An 18,094-nucleotide genomic window follows, 5' to 3' on the forward strand; every position below is an offset into this window, starting at 1 on the left:
TCATTACGAAACATGACAATGTCGAAACGTCTGTTATGAACTTTTTCATTTGGTTTATGTGTCTAGCAAGAAGAAGCAAGTAAGAAATTCTCTCTCTTCATACTTAACCTAACTAAGCCCTAACTTGTATAGTCCGTCTCAAGAAAGTTCGTTCACTGTCCTGATAGACGCGGCTCTAATGTCTACTGTGCCTTCACAAGAAACACTCGATTATTCACGTCCACAAACGTGGCGTAACTTGCCACAGCAACAGAAGCGCGGGAAAAAAGTTAACTACTACGAATGTCGCTCTTTAAGTAACGCTAGTGCCGTGATGAGAATGCCACCATCGACATATAATGAAGCAGCAATTGCAGCCATTCCAGTAAAATTAAGCTATGACACCGAAGCAGTAGATGCTGTCAGTACAACGTCGAATGTTTGTGTGAATCCAATGTTGGCAGCACGTGATACGAAAAAAGAAGGAGAGGAAGAAGACCAGAAGCTGATTGATGCAGTATGTAAAGCCTCACTTGTGGAATATAATCAGCGTGAGCAAGCGTTTAAACTATACGAGTCAGAAGCGTCGCAACGAGCATTTGAGCATCAGACAACTTCAGCAACACTCCAACTAGCCATTAACGAAGCAGAACAGCGCAAGTACGCAGCAATGCAGACGGTAATTGATAGCAAGATACGCGCTAAAGAGATGAGTGACAAGGCTCGCGATGCTACATCACTCTATCAGCAAAAAAACAGTGAACGTCTAAATAAACAGACCGAGTTGGAAGCGATAAAACTTCGTGATGCACAGAAAGCTGAGCTTTTGACTGTTCAAAAGCGTAAGGAGGAAGCTATGCAGAAACGAACGGAAGCAGAACAGAAGGCTCGTGAAGCTATGGAGAAAGCAGAAGCTATGCGACGTGAAGCATTTCATGCTGCGTCGAAAGTTCGACTATACTCACGAAAACAGATTGAGAACCAACTAAGCGTAGAAGAAACTCAGCGCGAACGTGAAAGGCAACGCAAGTTGGATGAGATCGAAAAAAACAAAGATTTGGCTCATGAACGTAAGGAAGTGGCTGCTCAGAAAGCACTAGATGCTCAACGCCGAGCTGAAGAACTTCATATCAAGGCCGAGCAGGCACGAGTGGGACTTAAAGCTTTTGCACCCACGCACTCAGCGTAACTTGTCCGTCTATGTGGGTTACAGAAGTTATTGATTGGGTATAGTGATGTTCATTTCTGTCATGGTTCATAAGCAACTTTATGAGCGATATGACTGAAATTGATTGCGTTTGTTCTATTGAAACTTGCACTTGAGCTGTATATTATAAAGGATGTTTGGTTATTCACGATCTTGCTTAATTCACTTTCACTTCTTTTCTAGAGCCTTATGTGAGAGTAAGTGCTTCGGAGTGAAAGTTTTCCGGCACGTAATTGATATGATTGCGTAAAACATCCAAGGAAGGCATCATAAAGAGCACAACCTTTGAATAGTGCAAAGATTAGCACATTAACATGTAAAGAGTCAATGAGTCAAGTACAAAAGCCTTTACTTAAAGGTTTTCAAGTAGACAAATTTCATTTTGAAATAGAGATAATTCAATTTATTAATTGTGAACGTTTGTAACAGTTCTCACTTTTTGGTAGATATTCCAATATGAACGATACAATACTACTCGAGATTTGATAATTCTAAAATTGAGAAAACTTAGATCTCGTACCTTTCGAGTCATTTGATTATTAAGTCGCGCTTTCTAGTCGTTATGTCCACCGTCTTGTAATGCTTGATGTAGCGTCAGCGGCAACTTGTCACAAAAATTAGAATCATGAAAATTCGAGCTTTTTTGCACGTTCTTTTGACCTCATTTTCACTGATCACGTTTCAACACTTGGTCATTTATCGACAATTTGATCATTTTTGGCAATTGTCCCCTTTCATTAACAGCGTTTACTCTTGGCGGTGAACCATGTCACCCGCTAATTTAGGAAGAACGTGGTCGCTCCAATGTATCTAGTAACGAAGCCGTTTAGCTGTTATAATTTCTTCCCCACTTGAATGTTGTCTTTCTCCGCGCAATACGACGCAGAGTATTAATTCAGACATAAATATTACTCTACTGTGTAATTGCGAATGATCGGCGGTAGCAACGCATCATTAATAACGGAGATCGTCCATTAGAGGTCCGTAAACTATGTGGTATTCAATATAAGTCTTAACTTCTTCAAGGTTGGTTATTCCTGGGAAAGAAGCGTGCTTTTGAGACTCTCCATTTCGCTTCATATGGAACGTACGATTCCAACCTCTTTGCTTTGTTAATGCGGACTCTCATAGTTGAAGCTTCCTTTGTGCAAGGTGCACGGTAACACATGCACTTAGTAGCACTTGCAATCAATCCAACGACCGCATCGTGAAAAGCTGTATTCTCTGATGGATTACGATTTGTTGAACGATGTGTCCTCGATGGGAAACGACACGTTTGGTATGTTCAAATAGGAGACTGGTGACAAAGACACCTCCAGCACCTCCCGTGAGGCCAACGATGTTGCGCTTGCGAATTTCAAGTTAGGAGGCCGCACGCAAGATCCGGCATTAACGTGCAGTACGTTTGCATACACATTGGCATAATAACATTTGATGAGACATACGTCGAGAAACTTGCGCCACCTCACCAGTCGAGTTTGGGATAATTCATGTTTTTGTCAACCGGTCAAGAGAGGCTTCGTCCACTCCAACAGCCGCATGACGGCGGGATCACTTCCGGAGATGGTAGCAGCTACTATCTATAAAGCGTTTTTCCGAACAGATCCAGCTCACATGAGTGTTTTTGCATCCAGTTTATCGCTCTCAAGAACCGGTGGGTGTTTTTTTTACAGAAGAGTTCCGCAGGAACCGATATGAGTTCCATAGTCAGGAGCTCGATGAGCGAGCTAGAGGCGATGGACCTTAGCCGCGATGATAATAAAGTGAGGGACCTCTTAATTTTCGAGAACTTGCGGATAATTGTTCAACATACTTCTCCCCCTTCGTCCAAGGCTGAGATATAGCCAACCCAGAGTCGACCATTAACTTCCTTCTGAGGAATGTCGAGTGCTAGTAGACGCAGGGCAGTTTGCTGGAGAAACGTTGGTGATAGCGTGCCATGTAAAAATCCAGATCAATGAGGCCCAGCCCCCAGAGACGCAACGCGCTCTATAAAGGGTGGTGCTTGCAGCGAATGTTGATGGCTGTAAATATCAACTTCCTGGGTTTTGTGAAGCCATGGGAAGTCCGGAAACATTGGGAACTATATTACAACTACGTACGTGGTGCGACTACCAAAAGCTGCAGAAGGCAACAAAGATATAATTGACGTATATAAAATCCGCGCGTTATGGGCATGTCAAAGTTTCTTCCAAACCTTCTTGTAAGATTTTGGTACAGTGAGAAGCGATGTCGGTTTCGACCTATTTTCGAGAAGCAATGAGCGATATGTTTTCTAGAATCGAAATTGTGAGAATCCGCGTACCTCTCTCGCGGTGAATCTTAATTAAATCATAAATTACGAGCGCTTCCGGTGAGGGCAAAAAGCTTCAAAGCAATACTGATAGATTTCCAAAAAAATTCGCTTAGTGTTCGGAGTAGACCTCGTAAGGCAGAAGCGGTAGTGGGCCACGGTCCCAAAATGGGAAAGAGGTAAGCAAATATATTTCGCGGTATATAAATAAGCAAGAAACAACAGGGTGTGTGGCGTTGTCTCAAAAGGGTAGCTCTAGTTTGACCTTTAATATCAAGTGAAAGCCAGCGTCGCTTGACAAACCTTATGGAATCCTTGGAAGCACATGCTTGGTCGCCTGGCATAATTCGTTTGTGGAAGCGAATGGGACCCAGTCCGAAGCTCAAAAATTTTCCGGAAGCTGAACCGGCAAGCTGATTAAATAAATCAGATATGGTGAGAGCAAGAGCTTTAGTGGTAAGCATTCACCTCACTATTCACGTTGTGCTTGAATTTTGCAAAGTTGACTTTGCTTATCCCGACGCCTGTTTCACCGAGGTAAAAGACTTGTAAGGCAAGGTGTCGCCGTTTGTGGATCGTGAATTGACACCGATACACTTTGCTTTTTTTTGTCGGCATTAAATACCAAAGATGAGGTTGTCATGGGGGGCGTGCATTAGCCCAACCGCTGCTGCTCTAACTATAGGCGATACTCGTTTGGAGTGGTGTTCTGACAGGTCTTACTTGTTCGTTTGAGTTATTGGACCACAGGTACTGGCGTCTAAGAGCTCGGCCTGAATTTCGTGATTACAAATGTAGATTGCTGCGCCAATAAAGAACGTAAGGGAGAGGACTTGATACGGGTTTTGCTCGGAAGATCAAACAATGTTTGTTGCAGTGGTTGTAGAGGAATTTTTAGCATTGTTGCTGTTTGTGGGACTCATGAAAGTATCGGCTTTGATGAGGAGGGTCGATGCTCTGAGAAGGAGTGGTTGGCGGTACACGTGGCTGCTAGAATCACTAGTACGTAAGGTAATGTTAATGAAGATAGTAAATCAGATTCTTTGAGCTTAGATTGAGACCACTCTTGTGATATAAAACTAAATTAGGCATCTGACTACTTGAGAGACACCTAAGACCTATAAACTGTCCGCTGTGCGTTTATTGACGCGAACTCGTTGGGGCAGCTGTTCAGTAAAAGGTGTCAGCGACCTCGTCGAAGTAGGAACGAGTTTATTTTGTCGTAAATTTATTATGCTCTATTTTTGATAATCTTAGCTAAGGTGTGGTCATAATTTCACACGAAAATCTCTAATAATTTAAAAACAGTTTTTATCGTCATGATTGTAATTCTTGGCATAATCATCTCGTAAAGCTGGAGACTTAGTGTTGGGTTGTTAAAATAAATCTGCAACGCCTATGCATCGCAAAGGTAGTGTTACAATTCTTAATGCTAATATATATGCAACGCTTTTACAATAGTCACTAGTTCTAATTGGGTACATAACCTTTTAATATAAGCATTTATAAAAGTCCCTCTTCACATGAACGACCTTTCACAACAAAGTAGAAGAATTTCCTATTCCACACCTTTCAGTAGTAGCAAGACTCAGGTACTAATCTCAACTGCCAAACGGTAGGATTGGTATATATAGAGCACTTGGGGGCGCAGCTCACTCGAAAAGAAATTTAAACAAAACAGCAGCTGTTACAAACTTAAAAGAAGTTGGTGACGCGATTTTCCTGATTTATCTGGATGTGCAGCTGATAATTGAGTCACTCGACAGCAAATTAATATTTCAATCTCTCCAAGAGAACAGCAAGGGATCAATTTAAGCATCACCGGGATTCCCTAACGTCTGAAACGACTGTCTTTATAACGTTGCTGACGTCTTTTACGGCAGATTTTTTGGCAAAACGTATGGACAGACAGCCTAGTCATGTACCGCAAAAAACTAACAAATCCCCTCAGCCGCTACAAGGACGAGAAAATTTCAAGCCATTAATATTCCCCTTTAGTTTAAGAATTTCGAATGAGAACAATCTCAAGGCAACAAGTAACATACCCGAGCAGATAGGCGGAGTAGGAACTTCAAGCTGGATGGGGTTCTTCCAAACTTTTCATGCAGCTGGTCTGCGCTCTTCCCATGCATAGCTACATTGTATACATTGTATATGAAAATAAAGACTTATGAGCTCATTTTAATATAATACAATCTGAGAATGTAGATACCGAGAGCATTGAATACAAATTATCTCTCTATCTTATCTACTGCTGTATTAGAACTTTGCAGTACCGAGTTATTGACCTGTTTAAGCAACTGCGAGAGGAAATTCCAGTCTGGCTCTGATCGAACTCCTTTAAGTAGCAATTCAGTCTTGCTCTGATCTAAGTAATTAGTTTCAGTTGATAGCTAGTCAAAGTGCTTCCTGAATTATGCGCTACTGCCTTAAACTTGAGGTGTAAAATGCATCCATCAAAATTAAAAATTGTAGTTACTTGGTCATGATCACACGACACTTATAAAACAAATTCTATTGTAGTGGATCACAAGGTTAAGCAACGACTTTTTTCTACTACAGTAGCAGCAGCGTTACATTGAAGAAAGGCTGCTTTGTAGCACACCAGCTGGACGTGTAATGCACAATTACTGCTTTTGCTTTAGAATCTTCCAATAAATTGAACTAAAGAATGAAAAATTCTTGACTTAAGCTGAGACGAAATTTTTCCTTACGTACACTTCATGGCAATTTTTCAATACATGGGTAGAAAACTTGATACCGTTTCTCTTCTAGTCTCCTCTACGTCTCTGCCTCCAGCTGCTTAAGACGAGCAAGCGATTCGATTATGGCTTCTGTGCAATGCTGGATCAGCTTGCAGGTAACTAACTCACTCCGATTGCTCACTTCTCGAGTATTTTACTCTTCTGTGTTATTGTCAAACAATAACATTTTAACTCTCACTTTTCATTTCAACACAAAGGTGCATGATGAAAGTCTTGCAAGTCTCAACAACCATTTCGATGCTATCGATAGCAACCGCTACATCCATTGACCCCACACTTTCCTCCACTTTCGACAAAAGCAATCTTACATTGCCAATTGTTAAAGATGCCAAGTGGTATTGGCAGAACGATCACATATTCAATTCGGAGAATGTCAAGTTTTTCGAAAACTTTCATCCGAATGACGAAAATCAAACCTGCTCTGGTGATCGACATGCTACACCATTCAATAAGCAGGTACGCGGTGCCAACCTTGGAGGGTGGCTCGTACTCGAGCCTTGGATTACTCCAACACTTTTCTATCAATTTCTGAGCACACAAGAGCGTTTTGGCGATAAAGCACCTGAAAAAACGGGCATGGACATGTACACATTTTGTACAGCCTTAAGTAAAGAGGAAGCAAATCGTCAACTTCGTCTCCATTATGCTTCGTGGGTAACTGAAGCTGATTTGAAAGAAATGGCTCAAGCTGGTGTCAACTCGCTTCGTGTGCCAGTGGGTGATTGGATGTTCATTCCATATGAACCATATATTGGATGCACGGACGGTGCTATTGAAGAGCTTGATCGTGTCGCTGACCTTGCTGTGAAGTATAACATCGACTTATTGCTCGATATTCATGGTTTAATTGGATCTCAAAATGGCTTTGACAACAGTGGAATGTCTTCATCTGTCAAATGGACTTCGCGAGCAAGTACTCGACCAGTTGGAACTACGACATTTGAACATTGGCCTGTTCGATCAGCGGGATGGGCAGGAGAGTTTAATGCGACCACAAACACATACGATTCTATCAACTACAATCATCTGAATCACTCGCTCACTACAGTCGCGTTAATTGTTGATCGATATGCTGACCATCCTGCAATTATTGGACTTGAGCCTGTTAATGAACCATGGGAACTCACACCTATTGATCTTTTAAAAGACTATTACTGGAAATCCTACAAACGCGTCAAGGCCCGTGCACCACATTGGAAGTTTGTGCTTCACGACTCGTTCCGTTTTGGGGTTCAGTATTGGTCGCAATTCATGCGTGGGTGTCCTGACATTGCTTTGGACACACACATTTATCAAGCATGGCATTCACCTGGTACAAGTGAAGACTATTTCTCAAATGCTTGTCAACAAAAGTACACACTTGCCGAAATGGAGAATGCTCTCATGCCAGTGATTGTTGGTGAGTGGTCGCTAGGAACTGACAATTGTGCCATGTGGCTCAATGGCTTTAACGACAACTTACCTGGATTTCCAAACATTCAGTGTCGCTCTACCAAGTGTCCTGTGTACAGTACGTACCTCGGATTGGAATTCCCAGGCACTCCACTTGATACCACTCGTCCAATTCAAGGTCCATATGGTACGGGACAATCCGGTCCGGCTTTCGGAGACTGTCCAGTTACAAGTAACGTCTCATTCGGTCAAAACAATGACAACGATGATTTTCAATTCACACGGAACTTGAACATGAAGAAACTCAATGCATTTGCAGTCGGACACGGCTGGTACTTTTGGAATTTTAAGACCGAACTTGGATCGCGTTGGAACTTTTTAGAATTAGTTCGACAGGGAGTATTTCCAAAAAATGTGTCGAATTACCATGCAGACGATGGTGTATTTTCAGCATGTTTAGAAGAAGACGAAGGTGCTTTCATCTGTGCAGCTAAGCGCGGTGTTCGTCATTTTGAACTCGTGAGTGGATTGGAATTTGCTTGTGGAGGCAACGACGGCAAAGTGGACTGCAAAGATCTTGATACGCGCTTTAACACACTTGAAGAACGATGTGATTGGGTCTTTAACGAATATTGGCACGCTCATCGTGAAGATGGTGCAACATGCGACTTTGGTGGTGCAGCTCATCTACTAGCTATTCCAAGTCCATTGAACGTTGCAAGTGAGAGATTATTGATTACCTTTACAGGTGAAGAAGTCCTTATTTGGACATTTTTGACGGTTCTGGTGGCTATTGGTGGACTGGTTCTTGTCTTGGTCATTAAACGACACAGAAGGCGGCAAGAATACTCGCCTTTGATCACACACATTGCGACAGTTTAAAACTGGAGACAAGTTATCAAGACATGCCTTTATCTCTCCATATCAATACATTAAATAGCTGTGTTAACAAAATATATAAGCAAATATAAATGTTCCTACATCAACTTTTTCAATGTTCGCACCTTTCGTGACACTTTTAACGATGAAAACCTTGAACATGAAAGCTGCTTATTACTTATCGCTATGATTCAAATGTCAAATTTTATAATCCATTGTATACGAAAGACATAAGAAAACAAAATGTTGATGATCGATTATCTAAGACATTATCAACTAAATAAAAATCACGACAAGCAGTGCCGCTGCTAGTACAAAGATGATCACATAGTAGCAAAAGAGTTTGCGATGTGCACTGACAACTTTACGTGCTGCTATTGTTTGTTCCTGTACAGCCTCTTCCGTGTCACTAATCTGCACACTCACATGTTCAAGCATAGCATTTTGCGAAATCACTTCTTCATTCGTGGCGTTAGCTGCCATACGAAGTCTTTGCACACCTGAATAAACAGCATCAAGTTGCCGCTCCTACTTTCAACAAGAATTAGTGAAATTAACGTCATTCGTAAAAAGTTCAACATACCTGGTTGTCAGTAGCCTTGTCCATTTGTTCTTGAAGCTTTGGTGTTGACACTTCATTATAATCACTTGTATGTTCCGTTTCTCTAAGCGATCCATTCTCCATGGTCCGTCGACAATCGATCAATTCTTTGTTTGTGTCCTACGTCCCAAGGACGGAAATATCCGGATAAAAATAAAGTGAATGGTAGGTGTATAAAATGTCACTTTACGTGGAATTAGTATTCATATATTTCTTTAATGGAGCAACAGGAAGCGGCGTGACCATCAAGTCGTTGCTGTCAAGATACAGCGGCATCTTTTCCTGGTGCAATAGATTTCGCGGTCGACGAAGAAGAACCAGAGCTGTTATCTTCCCTTTAAAGAACTTAATAGTGCGTAAGGACTGGCGACTTATACTATCCCATATATGGATCACTCCAGCCTCATCCCCTGAGATTAAGAACGCACCACTAGAATGGACTTGCAACATAGTGACACTAGTCTCATGACCTTGGAAAGTATCTGGTAACAAAGCTTCTGAACCCCATGGTGATCCATTTGTAGACGACAAATTTCTTGACGCATTTGCAACACGTGCTGTTGCAGCTGTGGCAATCGTAGCAGCAGCATTTAAATCCAGTGTATAGATTTCACCATTTCCACAGCCCATGAAAAGTCGTTGCTCCATAGGGTCAGCTATGCAAGTATTTACATATGACGGACACGAGACGCTAAAGAGGCATTGAGATGAATGTAGTGACCATATCTTGCACGTACGATCTAGAGATGATGTATAGATACGAGCGTTGACATCACCAAGACCGACATGTAGTGACGTAATGGGTAGCACATGGTCCGTAAAGCTCACAATGGGTGTTACTCCTTGTTGAAAACTTGAGACTATGTCTGGTTCATCCAGTAGATCCACAAGTCGCCATACATGCACCAGAGCATCTTCTCCTGCAGTAATCAGGTGGGAATCATCCGACGTCAAAGCTAAAGCTGACACACGCTTGTAGTGTGCGTCAAAAACTGTCACTAACTCTCCAGTCTTGATATCCCAAACGTAAACTTTTCCTGACGTTGCACCAGCAAAGAGAATGTTGCCACAAGTTGAAGATGTTATCGGTCCCATCTTTTCAGCCACATGGCACTTGAATACAGGCATATCCTTGCCCCAGTTCCAGAGGTGAAGTGCTAATTTACCCTCCTGCACACCCACTAAATGGTTTGTACGCGGCACTACATGCACACCATTCATCGCCGAGCGACAATTTTTAAAACAGAACAATCGACTACCGTTTGATGCATCTACAACCAGTAGCTCATTTGTCTCGCTTGAACCAAGTAGCAGCACATTGTCAGACAGTGGATTCGTCGTCATGTTTCTTTACGTATTAAATTTGACTAACAAAGTGCTTATAACCAATAATTAATGTCGCTTTGATTGGCTCAAAACTTTCTAATTATCACAACATGGTGCAAGGTAGTAGCGATAAGAGGAAGAAGCAATGGATGAGTGGACGTGACGGAAGTCAGAAACGCCACAAGGGATCGCTAGCTTCTGCATCGAATGCCAAAGGTCATGGTGCTGTATTAGTGACGTGTGATAAGATCAAGGAGCGCCAAAGTGTTGGAGACGCGCTCAATATTTTAAACGAAGCGGCTGATCGCTTTTTCCCAGCAAAAGAAGAAGCTGAAGAGAAGACATTGGTCGATACCAAAGATGATTCTATACAAAAGAAGCTACAAGAAGAGATTAAAGACTTGCAAACGCAAGCCCAGAAGCGCCAAACTGGTCGATTTACGGCTCTCGATACTGGCGTCAAGGGTGTCATATTGATTCAATTCAAGGACGACAGTGTGTCCCCTACAGTATTGATGAGAAAGATATTTGAAGATGCGGAGATGACGAAAGAATTTGCATCTCGATATATCCAAAAGATGATTCCATTGGAAAAGGTTGGTTACTCCAGTGTCGAGAGCATTAAGGAGCTTGCTGCGCCAATGATTGAAGCACATTTGGAAGCTTATCGAAAAGAGCAAGAAACGTCTGGTAAGAGCGAGGATTTGGAGTTTGCAGTCGAGATCAAGCGTCGCAATTGCACAAATCTCAACAGTATGGACGTCATCAATGCGCTCGTGGAGTTGGTGGGAGATAATAAAACCAAAGTCAATCTGACAACGCCCCACACTGTGCTCGTCGTCGAGGTCTTTCGAACGACATGCGGCTTTAGTGTATTGACGAACTTTCACAGATTCAAAAAGTACAATGTGCGTTCAGTCATTGAGTCTAGAACAAATGGTTCGAACACGACTAAACGGCGTGATGATATTGAAGAGAAAAGTGCCAAAGCTGACGACTCAACAGGAAAGCAGAGCAACAACAATAGCGACAATGACAAATAAACAGAATAGATCAATCGATAAACCATGATGATTTTAATCAAACATTGCATTGAATAAAATAAATTTGGATGAAGAATCATAAAATCGTGTCGTCAAGAGGCAGAAAGCTGCTTCAGAAAATGTAGATAAGATAGAAAAATCATCATTTTCGACATCCAAAATCCATACAACCTAATGAGTGCTTATCACGAATGAAGAGTGCACTGAGCGAGTCATGAGAACGGATCCGAAACTTCTAATTTACTCGTTCACATGGATATTCAGAGAATGTAGATAAATGATTCATTCGTCATTTCCATCCTCTTGATACACTCGAGTCCCTTCAAAAAGTTTGCATTTGGAGAACACTCAAGTCACGACCACTGCAATCAATTGCCTGTTATTCCAAACAGTCGCGAAGTGACCTCGGCCAAGAAGTATGTGGATCAATGCGAAAGATACAGAAAGATATAAGAAACTCTCGTTGCTTTTATTTGCAGTTTCAGATCCCAAGTAAGACACAACGCTTTAAGACGCAAAATTCCAGACATCTGTTCTTTTGTGTCGTTTGCACGCACCTCAATCGATATCGCAGTACAGCTACCATAGCAGTATTAAAAAGTCAAACCTCTCCTTCTTTACAGTCACGAAAAGAGCTTGCACAGAATGTTACAGTAGATCTTCATTAACGTCTTTTAATGACACCAAGTTTATTCCTCCTGAAACAATAACATAACAGAGCAGAATGTGAGCAAGATGATCATTAGATACTATCAGATAATGAATACAAACCTTGTTTTTATTCTTGCGATTGCGGTGCTTCTTGTCAAACTTCTTGGCCCAGTGCTGGTTACGCAAAAACTTTGGGTCGAGCTGTGGAAAAGTTAAAAGATGAGATTCATTTTTCGTGTATTTGATAAGAGAAACATACTCCACGTGTAGAGTGAAAACGGTGGTTCTTCGGCTTCTTGATACCATTACGATGAGCCTTCACCGTGTTGTTACGGGCCGTGTGGTTTTTCTGCTTGACCATATTGACGTTGGATTAACTTGGGTTTCTCTACTGTCGTGTCACTAATGAAGTTAAGAAGCTCACAAATGCTATCCACCAATCGATCGGTCAGTTGTGTGCCACATTGAACGACGTGGTTCACATATATCTCCAGTACCTGTATAAAAATAGAAATCTCATTTTATCAATTCTAACAAGCGTTTGGTGTGGTTTACATATTCCTTACTGTATGAGTTTCAGAAGGGAGACAGCTCAAATTCCTGCGGCAATTGAACAGCCGCGTTAGCAAGTAATTAAAGAAGCATGTCGGACCCATTTGGAGACAGCAATCCTATGGAGGGTGACGTTACACAAGATCTGTCAGATTTTGTGCCGCCTGCTGATAACAGCGGAGAGTGCGTGACAACCATGAGCTGATAAACTTTTGGGTTGCTCATATTCGTTTTTACACATACAGCTTTTTTGAAGTTGAGCCGCATCAAGAGGCGACTGGTGGGGCTTATGAAGATCAGATGCACGAAAGTTACAATGATTACGCCGGGGAGAGCTACCAGCCCATGGACTTTGCCCCCACTTCTGTCGAGCCGCCTGCTGTCGAAAATTCTGTACAGGATTCGGCATTTTCTTCACATACGCCTGCTCAGATCCCTGTCGTTGAGGAAGATAACGAACTTACGTAAGCTTGTTCTATCTTCACTATCACTGATAGGGCTTTAAATCCGTGTATTGTTATTTACAGGAAGTTTATGAAAGAATACGAAGTTAAGATCTCGATGAAGGCACAGGAGCAGGAAAAGGTAGCAACTGAGTGTAAGGCGAAAGCTGAAGAAGATATGGCTCATTTTTTGTCCGAACGTCAACGCATCAAAGAGTCTAAAATGCAGGCAAACCGAGTCTTTGAACAAGCAACACTGGAAAAGATGGTAGCTGATCTACAGAACGAGAATCCGTGGGAGCGAGTGGTAACGCTCGTGGATCTTGAGACGCGTAAGAAGAAATTGGATTCGCTCAATAACAACAAGAAGGACAGTAAGAAGCAGGATCCTAAGCCTGTAGCTGTGCCAGCAAAGAAAACTCCTGAGGATGAGGAGGACGTTTCGAGAATGCGACAGCTCTTTGTGCAGCTCAAGGCGTCGCCACTCGAGCAAACGCGCGCTGATGCTGTGTCTGCTAATTAAGCTGGTTAATTTACCAGACAAAGACTTTAATCGGAAAGCTTTACTAAATAAAGTGGTTCTAAGAATTCACAGTATGCTTAGACTAAAAAATTATCTTGATTCATGTGTCTATTTGATGCACAAAATATTATATATAAAGTAGACACCTTATTAAATTACATTAGCAATATAATGTTAGCTCAACGTTAGTTGCACGTTGGTCATGGAGGAAGAAGACTCAACATGAAAGCAAGCAAGCACAGTATTTTTTTAGCACCTTCGAAAGGTCAGCTCAGATGAAAAACCAAGTGTTCTTCTGTGAGGTGCGAATGAATCTATGTCGTACGCGCAAGAAAGAGAAATGAACGAATGTAGTGGCGACCGCCAGTCAATGCGGAATTATCTTGCAAAAGGAATGGCCAGCATGACTATATGTATTTGTGTGGTCCACATTAAGTACGAAAGCAAAAACGTCGTCATTTGTCTAAAGCAGTTCTGATGCTTTTTAGTCTCACGCCAAGAAACTTGACTTTTTTGCCTCCTGTACTAACGGTCTTTTAATTTGGTGAAGCTGTATTGACACCGCACGACTGCCACCAATACTGACAACAGACCCTTCGTGCGTAACGGAAATATTACTGAGTACAATCTCATGCAACGAAAACGTCACTCCAATCTGAGTATGTCAGTATTGGAATCTTTAATCATCATGCGCAAGTTGGTGGCAAGCACTTGATCACAAATTTTTCACTTTTCAAATTGCAAGCTCCATTGAAATCGAAGTCTTAACAAGAATGCAGCCTTCTTCCGCGATTTCACTAGTGACAGCAGCTTTGGCATTGTCGTCGTCGCTCTTATCAGCTCAGCAGCCTGGGACATATACCCCGGAAGCCCATCCTTCGTTACTTTCGAAACAATGTTCCAAGTACGGCGGTTGTGTGACTGAGTCGACTTCCATCGTATTGGATGCCAACTGGCGCTGGTTACATCAAGTTGGAGACTACAAGAATTGCTACACTGGTAATCAATGGGACACTTCACTGTGTTCCACACCCGAGTTGTGTGCTAAGAATTGCGCACTCGAAGGTGCTGATTATCCAGGTACCTATGGTATTACCACGTCTGCTGATGAGCTGCAACTCAAGCTAATTACACAAACTCAATACGGCAAGAACGTTGGCTCTCGTGTGTACTTACTTGATGCTGGAGGCTCAAACTACAAGCAGTTTAAGTTACTGAATCAAGAATTTACTCTTGATGTCGATGTCTCCAAACTTCCCTGTGGTCTCAACGGAGCACTTTACTTTGTCCAAATGGATGCTGACGGAGGTAGCGGACGCTTTCCGACAAACAAAGCTGGAGCGAAATACGGAACGGGATATTGTGATGCACAGTGTCCACATGACATTAAGTTTATCAATGGTGAGGCGAACACGCTTGATTGGGGTGCAACAAGTCAGAACTCGGGTGGTGGCAAGTATGGTGCTTGTTGCGCAGAGCTCGATATCTGGGAGGCGAATAGCATGAGCAATGCCTTTACGACCCACCCATGCACTTCGGAGGGACAAACACGTTGTTCAAGTCCAGAAGAGTGTGGCAATGGCAATGGTAATCGCTACAAGGGCGTATGTGATAAGGATGGATGTGATTTCAACCCTTTTCGAATGGGCAACGAAACCTTTTACGGGCGTGGCTCACAGTTCACAATCGACACGACTCGCAAATTTACAATCGTGACGCAATTTATTACAAGTGACAACACTGCCACGGGTGATCTTGTTGAGATTCGACGCTTGTTCAAACAAGATGATCGTATTGTATCAATGCCTTATAGTACGTGGTCTGGGTTGAAGAAAGCAGATTCAATCACTGATTCCATGTGTGACATTTCAAAACGAATCTTTGGTGATGAAAATGATCATTTGGCGAAAGGTGGTCTTGTACGTATGGGCAAGCAAATGGCAAAGGGTTTGACACTTGCTATGAGTCTTTGGTCAGACCATTCCGCCTACTGTCTCTGGCTCGACAGCAGCTATCCTCCTGGCGCTGATTCTTCGAAACCAGGAGTGAAGCGTGGCTTGTGCCCGACGTCAGGTGGACGCCCAGCTGAAGTGGAGGCTCAACATCCGGATGCAGATGTGAAGTTTATGAATATTCGTGTGGGTGATATCGGAACCACGTTGTTGACGAGCGATAAAATGAAGCCAGGAATTTAAGAAAAATACATTTGGAATCCAGACATTTGATCAGAACTTTATGTTTTGTTTGAGTGATCTATGACCTTTTGACATGTTAGTTTAACTACGATCGATAATAAACTGACATCGATGTTTTTTAAACAGTAAATGAAATTTACCAAAAAGCTATCAGCTTGAGCTTCGTTGAAGTCTTTTCGATTGTAAAATTGTCGATCTTGTCTTCTTAAACGCGATCAACAATAGGCGAATACTGACGGCGCGTACGATTTTGGCGCCAGCGCACGATGGCAAAGATTGAAGAACCTACTGCCACGAGAGCTAGGGCAGCGAAGCCCAAAATAGACATAATGCTCCACTTGGCAACCGATGCAAGGAAGTGACTAGGCTTCGATTGCTTGGTCTTGGACTCAGCTGGGGCAGCTCCGGGTACAGTAAGTAAGTGACCAGCGCCACCAAAATCGCAGGTGGCACCGTCCTTGCGTTTAAGATGCCAGTACTCGTTAAAGGCCCAATCGCACTGCTCCACGAGGGTCGGGAATCTTTTATCAATGTCTGAGCAGTCGATGGCTGGGAAGTTGCATGCAAATGCAAGCCCGCTCTTGAGCTCAAACTTCTGTACCCCGCGCTTGGCACGGCAGACAAAATCACCTTGGTCTTCCTTCAAACAGGCTTTATCGACACCATCGCTTTCATGGTAGTTTGAAACGTTCTTTGGAAATGCACCCAAACGCACTAGGTCCAAAAAGCTCCACTTTGTTGCAAATTCTGTTTTGAAGTTCCAGAAGTACCAACCGTGACCATTTTCGAAACCATTCAGTTTTTTCAGTGTGAGTGCTTTTGTCAGTGCGACGTCATCTTCTTGGTCAAAAGAGCTCTGACTAGTGACGGGGCACTTGCCAAACGACGGGCCCGACATACCAGTGCCATAGGGACCCTGAATCGGTTTGGTCTTGTCTAAAGGAGTTCCTGGAAAGCCCTCGCCGAGGTATGTGCTATTAATTGGACAATCGACCATGTGGCACTCCACCTTCGGAAATCCCGGCAGGTTGTCGTTGAAGCCGTTGAGCCACATAGCACAGTTGTCCGTACCAATTGACCATTCTCCAACGATAACAGGCATCAAAGCATTCTCCATGTCGCTGATGACGTACTTCTGTTGACAGGCATTGGAAAAAAAATCAGCAACTGTCCCAGGGGGGTTCCACGCCTGATAAATGTGCGTATCCAAGGCGATATCTGGGCAGCCCTTTAGAAAGTCAGCCCAGAACGAGAGGCCGAAACGAAACGAGTCGTGGATGACGAACTTCCACATGGGAGCAAGAGCTTTCACTCGCTTGTATGACTTCCAGTAATACTGCTTTAGAACTTTGATAGGCGTGAGCTCCCATGGCTCATTGACTGGTTCGAGACCCATGATTGCCTTGTGACCCTTGTAACGATTGATGATGGCCTCCACTGCCACAATTGAGTGGTTAAGGTTCGCGTAATTAATACTCGAGTAGTTGTGGTGCTCGACATCATATGTGCCAGCCCATTCAGCCTGACGAATTGGCCAGTGCTCAAACGTGGTAGTGCCCACAGGCTGTGTACTCGCGATAGACGTCCATTTGACAGCCGAGGACTTGCCACTATTATCAAAGCCGTTTTGCGAGCCAATTAAACCGTGAACATCCAGCAGGATTTCAAGGTTATATTTCAGCGCTAGCTCGGCCACACGGTCCAGCGCTTCCACGGCGCCATCTGTGCACCCAGCATAAGGTTCGTACGGATTAAACATCCAGTCACCGACTGGAATACGCATTGAGTTGATGCCTGACGCAGCGAGCTCTTTGATGTCTTTTTCTGTGACCCAATTATCGTAGTGGATACGTAGCTGGCGGTTAGCTTCCTCCTTGTCCAGAGCCGTACAAAAAGTGTACATGTCCATAGCAGTTTTCTCGGGGGCCTTGTCGCCAAATCGCTGCTGCGTGTTGAGAAACTGATAAAACAGCGTAGGTGTGATCCAAGGTTCCAGTACAAGCCATCCACCAAGATTTACACCGCGCACTTGTCTATTAAATGGCGTGGCGTGCTTGTCCTGGGAACAAGTTTGGTCAGTGTCGTTGGGCTTAAACGAGGTAAACACGCCACTGTCTTGTCCGAACATGGACTCCTCGCCGTGCTTCCAGTACCATTCATAGTCTGGCTGCTCCGGCGTGTCGTGTGGACCCGATATGGGCGTCGGTAACGGCGTTGGTGTGCCCAACGCCGTTACCGACGCCGG

At 43.2% G+C, this 18,094-nt stretch overlaps 9 protein-coding genes across 9 annotated transcripts; 5 read left to right on the forward strand and 4 right to left on the reverse strand.

The window, feature by feature from the left end:
• Window positions 1-178: 178 nt before the first annotated feature.
• PHALS_10563 (uncharacterized protein) lies at window positions 179-1,168 on the forward strand (the record flags this gene model as incomplete). The annotated part of the gene is made up of 1 exon (XM_024726008.1): window positions 179-1,168. The coding sequence occupies one exon, from the start codon at window positions 179-181 to the stop codon at window positions 1,166-1,168; it is 990 nt and encodes a 329-aa protein (XP_024576728.1).
• A 5,280-nt stretch (window positions 1,169-6,448) lies between these two features.
• Window positions 6,449-8,518, forward strand: PHALS_10564 (exo--beta-glucanase; the record flags this gene model as incomplete). Its single annotated transcript, XM_024726009.1, has 1 exon — window positions 6,449-8,518. The coding sequence occupies one exon, from the start codon at window positions 6,449-6,451 to the stop codon at window positions 8,516-8,518; it is 2,070 nt and encodes a 689-aa protein (XP_024576729.1).
• Window positions 8,519-8,791: 273 nt separating this feature from the next.
• PHALS_10565 (ubiquitin extension protein) lies at window positions 8,792-9,200 on the reverse strand (the record flags this gene model as incomplete). The annotated part of the gene is made up of 2 exons (XM_024726010.1): window positions 8,792-9,043; window positions 9,099-9,200. The coding sequence occupies 2 exons, from the start codon at window positions 9,198-9,200 to the stop codon at window positions 8,792-8,794; spliced, it is 354 nt and encodes a 117-aa protein (XP_024576730.1).
• A 102-nt stretch (window positions 9,201-9,302) lies between these two features.
• Window positions 9,303-10,460, reverse strand: PHALS_10566 (WD40 repeat protein; the record flags this gene model as incomplete). Its single annotated transcript, XM_024726011.1, has 1 exon — window positions 9,303-10,460. The coding sequence occupies one exon, from the start codon at window positions 10,458-10,460 to the stop codon at window positions 9,303-9,305; it is 1,158 nt and encodes a 385-aa protein (XP_024576731.1).
• Window positions 10,461-10,552: 92 nt separating this feature from the next.
• PHALS_10567 (thump domain-containing protein 1-like) lies at window positions 10,553-11,485 on the forward strand (the record flags this gene model as incomplete). Its single annotated transcript, XM_024726012.1, has 1 exon — window positions 10,553-11,485. One exon carries the CDS (start codon window positions 10,553-10,555, stop codon window positions 11,483-11,485), a length of 933 nt encoding a protein of 310 aa, XP_024576732.1.
• A 689-nt stretch (window positions 11,486-12,174) lies between these two features.
• On the reverse strand, window positions 12,175-12,497 carry PHALS_10568 (60s ribosomal protein l29-1-like; the record flags this gene model as incomplete). The annotated part of the gene is made up of 3 exons (XM_024726013.1): window positions 12,175-12,183; window positions 12,257-12,337; window positions 12,396-12,497. 3 exons carry the CDS (start codon window positions 12,495-12,497, stop codon window positions 12,175-12,177), a joined length of 192 nt encoding a protein of 63 aa, XP_024576733.1.
• Window positions 12,498-12,779: 282 nt separating this feature from the next.
• Window positions 12,780-13,654, forward strand: PHALS_10569 (clathrin light chain; the record flags this gene model as incomplete). The annotated part of the gene is made up of 3 exons (XM_024726015.1): window positions 12,780-12,871; window positions 12,934-13,152; window positions 13,216-13,654. 3 exons carry the CDS (start codon window positions 12,780-12,782, stop codon window positions 13,652-13,654), a joined length of 750 nt encoding a protein of 249 aa, XP_024576734.1.
• A 773-nt stretch (window positions 13,655-14,427) lies between these two features.
• PHALS_10570 (RxLR-like protein) lies at window positions 14,428-15,849 on the forward strand (the record flags this gene model as incomplete). Its single annotated transcript, XM_024726016.1, has 1 exon — window positions 14,428-15,849. The coding sequence occupies one exon, from the start codon at window positions 14,428-14,430 to the stop codon at window positions 15,847-15,849; it is 1,422 nt and encodes a 473-aa protein (XP_024576735.1).
• A 205-nt stretch (window positions 15,850-16,054) lies between these two features.
• Window positions 16,055-17,977, reverse strand: PHALS_10571 (glucan-beta; the record flags this gene model as incomplete). The annotated part of the gene is made up of 1 exon (XM_024726017.1): window positions 16,055-17,977. One exon carries the CDS (start codon window positions 17,975-17,977, stop codon window positions 16,055-16,057), a length of 1,923 nt encoding a protein of 640 aa, XP_024576736.1.
• Window positions 17,978-18,094: the final 117 nt, after the last annotated feature.

This window comes from Plasmopara halstedii, assembly GCF_900000015.1.
Source record: "Plasmopara halstedii genome assembly, contig: Scaffold_484, whole genome shotgun sequence".
NCBI lineage: Eukaryota > Oomycota > Peronosporomycetes > Peronosporales > Peronosporaceae > Plasmopara > Plasmopara halstedii.